Here is a 6,050-nt window from a genome sequence, read left to right on the forward strand (position 1 = left end):
CATACCTGTGAACACCAGTCACTGGCAGATATTGGGCTTGAGGCCCTCACTGTGTATTTCCCATAGGCTTCTGACTGACCTCTGTGGGCAAGAGCAGAGCGCAACTGGGGCTGTCCTGCAGGGGAGCAAAAACAATGCTGTAGAAGAGAGCACAAGAGGCAGGGACACCAAATTTTAGTGTTGCACAGGGTACTGCCAAAATCTGAGAGCCCAAAGTCTTTTGAATAGCCTTCTGGGGGCCATATGGCAGTGGCGGATGGGGCCAGAGTCAAAGTGGCCAGAGCAACAAATGTGGATCCTGACTTTATGCACCAGGCTGCTTTTTGCATCCCTTTCTATTCCCCACCCAGGCAAGCGTTCAAGGACACAGTAGGGGTGTGGCCTAGGAAATAGGTGTGTCCTGAGGGCAGGTAGATGGTTCCCCATCCTTGAGGTTCTCAATCCCTGCCTTGATCTGGCCTTTATGCTTGAAAGGAGGCGGAGAGGAAGGAGTGGAGCCCTGCTTTCCTGGAGTAAGGTAAAGGTAAAGGTACCCCTGCCTTCCTGGAGTAGAACCTTCCAAATCCCCAAGAATTAAGCATCAAGAAAGGGGGGCTACTGCCATGATCATGGAATCATAGAATTGTAGATGCTTCTTGTTGGATCATCATCAGCATAACACTAAATCTCAGTTTTTGGGGAACAGTGGGAGAGGGCTGCCGTGTTCATGTCCTGCTTGAGAGCTTCCCAGAAGCATCTGCTTGGTCACTGTGGGAAGCAAATACGAGACTGGATAGGCCTTTGGTCCGATCCTGCAGGGCTCTTTAAATGTTCTTAGGAGAAGCTATGGAGCAAATGGTCATGCTGGGAAATAGCCTGCCTGCTGGTGACAAGCTGTCCATGTCAGCTTGGTCTTGTCAGGTGGCCTATGACATTAGTGAAGAAACGCTGATATTCCCATAGGCTGTAAGCTGGCACACAGCTGACTACTGATCCATCTAGAAGAGAAGAAGAGTTTGGATTTGATATCCCGCTTTATCACTACGCTAAGGAGTCTCAAAGTGGCTAACATTCTCCTTTCCCTTCCTCCCCCACAACAAACACTCTGTGAGGTAAGTGGGGCTGAGAGACTTCAGAGAAGTGTGACTGGCCCAAGGTCACCCAGCAGCTGCATGTGGAGGAGCGGAGACGCAAACCCAGTTCACCAGATTACGAGTCTACCACTCTTAACCACTACACCACACTGGCTCTACATACAGGTTTGAGGCTTCTATTTCTTAGCTAAGGTGAGGCAGGAAAATGGAAAAGCAACTTTCCCTCATGTCAGATTTTAAACTTCTTTACTGACATTCTCAGCACAGGTGGCCGTTGGCAGTGACACCACAGCTTTCGATTAAAAAATGTAAAATGAGTTGGCCTGTTTTTGATCTGGCCTTGTTACTATCTCCTGAGCTGCAATTTGATCTGCAGCAGTTAGCAGGTGATAAGATTTAGCTCCCATGCCCAGGAAATACCCACCTATTGTAAATCTCTGTTAAAGAGGCAGAATGTTGATTAAAAAATTGTGTCTACTTGGCAACACCAGCCAATTCTTGTCTTACAAGGGAGGTGAAGTAGAAGGCACTCAGGATCCTGTCTTGGATGGCTCTCAACAAAACAAAAACAAAGAAACAGATAAATAAGGAACCTATACTTGGCAACTCTGACACAGAAACTCTGCACATACACTAAGCAAAAGAATGAAAAATCACTACCCCCTTCTTTCTCTCCCCTACAACCTCACAATGTCCGTGACAGCAGTGTGTCACACCGAATGTAACTGACCTGTATAAAGGACCCTATGAATTGCAAACAGAGACGTTGTATATACGCTTGTTAACTATGAAAATCCTTTAATAAAAACAACTAAAAAACCAAAACAAAGAACTTTCTATGCACTTTACTGAAAGGACTTGAGTTGCAACTAATTTCTGATCAAGTGCTTTCATAGGAGAAAATGGAGTCAAGTGTGCTTCTGGTCATTTGGGGAGAAAAGGGGGAACATGGAAGCGTTGGGGTGCTACTCAGCTTGCATTGGAGGCTGATGGCAAAGAGTAGGTGGAGAAACCTCCAAGCTTCCCATACTGTCCTTTAACCTGTGCTGGCCTTCCCCCGGGTCTTGTACTGATACTCTGGGTGGCTGATCACTTTTCGTATTTCCTTGGAAGACAAGACATCTTTGTTCATCTCTTTTTCTAAGAAGAATGGCTCTTTGAACCTCTGCCTAAGTTAGAATTAAGATCTTTCCTATTGAGCACGCGTTTTCTTTAAATTTAGCTTTCTTATTTTCCTGACTCAGAATCTCAGTGTGGAAATATCATTGCCCGCCCACCAACACGGCATGCAAGGTTTTTTTTGTTTTTTTAAATCCTGATACAGCTTCAGTCATGAGTAAATTGGAGTGGTGTCATAGCCCAGTGGTAGAGCACATGCTTAGCAGGCAAAACATCTTCAATCTAATCCCCAGCATCTTAATGGAGGACTGAGAAAGACGTTTGCTACTAGCATAAATAGTACTAACTTGATGGACGAATGGTCTGGATCAGTCTAAGGCAGTTTCCTGTGTCTCTAGTTGTGGCAGAATGTCAGTGAGGATGTGCAACCAAATGCACATTCTGCTGATACGGTGGTGTGGTTCAGATTGACTCCCATCCACATGTGGGTGCATGCCCCCTCTCCTTCCCAACATTTGCCCTGTTGCGAATGCCCCATTGTGAACACTTTGTCCAAAAATGTCAACAGTGCCTTTTTTTTTTTTGCAGAAGCGGAAGAGGTTCATAAAAAATAAAGGTTGCTCATTTTGGCTCAGCGTTTTATAATGTGATTATACTCCTTTGAACAAAAGTTTGGCGAAGTGGTAAAAAGACGGCAAAATCGTTTGTGCATCGACCAAAATTCCTGGGGAGTGGCGGCACTTGGGTGTTGCCAGGAAACAGTATCTCCGCTTACTGACTCAATTAACTGGAGTGAAGCAAGGGGCAGGTGCTGATTCAGGTGCACAGGAGATGGGGTTCTTTGTAGAAACTGCCTTACCTTAATTAAGTTGGACCTACCTACCCTTTCTCCCTTTTATTGCTGTGCGTTAAGAAGCAAAAGGGGGGACGGGACAGAAAGAGGAAGGCCATCATCTCACGTGGAAAGATCACCATCTACTGGCCAGCGATCATATTAGGAAGTAGAACACAAACTGTCTCCCTTCACAGACTTTAAGTTATGGGTAGGCAAACTAACTCCTTCATGGATCACTGCCTTGCCGTGGCGAAGGGGCTTGAATAACTCACAGAAGCTATGAGCTATGCCGTGCTGGACCACCCAAGATGGACAGGTCATAGTGGAGAGTTTTGACCAAACGTGAGCCACCTGGAGCAGGAACCGGCAAGCCACTCCAGTATCCCTGCCAAGAACCATGGACAAAGACAACATATAAAAGTTATGACGCTGGAAGCCAAACTGCGGGAAGCAGTGGAAGACAGGAGTGCCTGGTGTGCTCTGGTCCGTGGGGTCATGAAGAGTAGGACACGACTAAACAACAACAAGGCAAACTAGGACCCGGATCCGACCCAATCGCCTTCTCAATCCGGCCCGCAGATGGCCCGGGAATCAGCATGTTTTTACAAGAGTACAATGTGTCCTTTTATTTAAAATGCATCTCTGGGTTATTTGTGGGGCCTGCCTGGTGTTTTTACATGAGTAGAATGTGTGCTTTTATTTAAAATGCATCTCTGGGTTATTTGTGGGGCATAGGAATTTGTCCTCCCCCCCCCCCAAAAAAAATACAGTCCGGCCCCCCACAAGGTCTAAGGGACAGTGGACAGGCCCCCTGCTGAAAAAGTTTGCTGACCCCTGCTTTAAGCCCACTATCTCAGACTCAAACTACCTGTTACATGGGAGATCCGTGTTTCCATGGGCTTCCTGATTTGGAAGTTGGGGGGTGGAGGAGACACTTATGATATTTTCTCCGATGGGAAGCAATAACAGTTGGGGATGAAGTCACCCTCTGCCTCTGCCAAGGTCAGGCTGGAGAGACCAGATGCAAGACAACAAGCAAGAGTCCAGGGGGCAGGAACTCAGATCTCATAGAAAGCTGGGCAGGGCAAAAGAGTTAGGAAGCGGAATGGCATATATTGTTCCAGCAGCTGGTAGATTAATATTGTCTGGCCTGCTAGAATATGCCACACACCAGCTGCAGGTGCTTAAGTCTGTCCAAAGAGGCCTATCTCATGAAGAATGCTATTCCTCTAGACTAGAGTCATGCGTGGTGATATTGGCCTCCCAAGTGTGCACACCATCATTGACCAGCTGCCTTGGATCTTCTAATGCTGATGCTCCTAAGGGAGAAACAGGGGTGACTTGGTCAGGGACTCCACTGCCAGTGGTGGGTCAGGAGCCCACCCCAAGGGTCCTTCTTGAAGGCAGACCTAGGGAGCATCTTCAGTGATGGTGTCAGGGGGCTTTACCTATTCATCTGGATCTTAAGTCATCAGGAGGTCTCAGTCCTCAATGGGGAATTTATTTATGGAGTTACACCAAGTCAGACCAGTGGTCCATTTAGCTTAGTTTTGCCTGCACTGACAGGCACCCAAGCAGCTCTCTTGGGTTTCAGACAGGAATCTCTCCCAGCCCTACCTGGAAATGAACCTAGGACCTTCTGTATGTAAAGCAGATGCTCTACCACTGAGTTAGGCCCCTTCCCCATAGGACTGGGGATGCCCATGGCATTTCTTCAAAATAAAATCAGTCAGTGTGAGCATGCATTAAAAAATGTTGCTTGTCATAACATGTAGGGCCTATTTTGTACTGTGGCTGTTCTACATAGACCTCATTCAATATGCTGACTAATATGCTTTGGAGTTTGTGCTTGTAGATGATAAAAAGGATGAAACTTTCATGGGGCAGACTTTCCCCACAGAAGAGTTAATGCTTGATATGCTAACAGTTCTGTTTACACTGCTGGCAACGTCGCTGAAAGCCAGTCCCCCTGCTGCTGCCAATCAGAGCCTCTCGCAAAGTGAATGCCTTGTGTGCCTATTGCATCAGGTTGTCTGACATCAGCCATAAAATTTCTGGGGGGAAAGGGAGTGTTTGAACCAGTATGGTGAGTAGCTAACATGTTTTGCTTGCTTGAGATCTTGCTTCATCCTAAAGGGTCTGGGAAGGTCACACAATATTTAATGTTTCAAAACTTTTTTAAAAAGAAAAAAACTAAAAGAAATTGAAATTTCCTTTTAAAGAAGGCACTCGTCCAAGCTAGCTATTGCCCTCTAGGGCAATTGACCTTTGCAGCAGAGTTCATTCTGAAGGGTAGTGCAGGAGTTGGCTCCCTGCTCCGGGCCATGGAGTAATCCACAAGTGTGGGATGCAGTTCCACTAAAAGTGTCTCGTTTACTGTGGGTTTCAAACAGGCCTTAAAGACCCACTTCTGTACCATAGCCTTAGTAACTAGTTTGATCTGAGATTCAGAACTCTCCAATTTTTGCCTGATTTTGATCATTTTAATGCTGGATTTGTGTTGGTCCTCTTGGCTTCCAATAACATCTGGAAATAGTGTTTTGAATGTATTAATTCATTTGTTGGTGTTTTATATGGTCTTGTATTTTATTGTACGTTTGAGATGCAGTTAATAATACGCTCTGTAAATAATTTTATTTTTCTTGAAAAACAAAATCCATGTTTATTAAATACTACCAATAAAAATAGCCAAAACCTTCACTGGTGTTCTGCCTGGGAGGGCGGGGTGTGTGTGATCTCCCAGAAGTCAGCACTGGCCCTCCCATTAAGCAGAGTGAGGCAGTGCCTTTGGAGTGTTATGTAAGGGCAGCCAATGGTTAGTTATTTAATTTATTATTGTGGATTTTGTACTCTCAGGGAAAGGCACTTGCATGCCTAGGCATCCCCTGCCAACGGACTGTCTAAATAATGAGACATGGCAAGTTCAAATTTGGGCCAGGCCACAACTTTTCTTATATATATAATTTTTTATTAGTTTTACATAATACAGCAAAAATAACCATTCCAAAAAAAAGAGGTTCTTT

General features: G+C 45.5%; 1 protein-coding gene and 1 long non-coding RNA gene across 2 annotated transcripts in view; both read left to right on the plus strand.

Moving 5' to 3' along the window:
* The first annotated feature begins 226 nt into the window (after positions 1–226).
* Positions 227–3,433, plus strand: LOC128422849 (uncharacterized). Its single transcript, XR_008332610.1, has 3 exons — positions 227–517; positions 553–1,238; positions 2,781–3,433. It is a non-coding gene; the product is annotated as an uncharacterized LOC128422849 (long non-coding RNA).
* A 118-nt stretch (positions 3,434–3,551) lies between these two features.
* PAH (phenylalanine hydroxylase) overlaps positions 3,552–6,050 on the plus strand; it is a 38,146-nt gene continuing 35,647 nt past the window's right edge. The window contains exon 1 of the mRNA XM_053407418.1: positions 3,552–5,113. Within this exon, the coding sequence (XP_053263393.1) occupies positions 5,111–5,113 (3 nt within the window). The 5' untranslated portion in view covers positions 3,552–5,110. The remainder of the gene's footprint in view (positions 5,114–6,050) is intronic.

The sequence above is a fragment of the Podarcis raffonei genome, chromosome 10 (genome assembly GCF_027172205.1).
Source record: "Podarcis raffonei isolate rPodRaf1 chromosome 10, rPodRaf1.pri, whole genome shotgun sequence".
Classification (NCBI taxonomy): domain Eukaryota; kingdom Metazoa; phylum Chordata; class Lepidosauria; order Squamata; family Lacertidae; genus Podarcis; species Podarcis raffonei.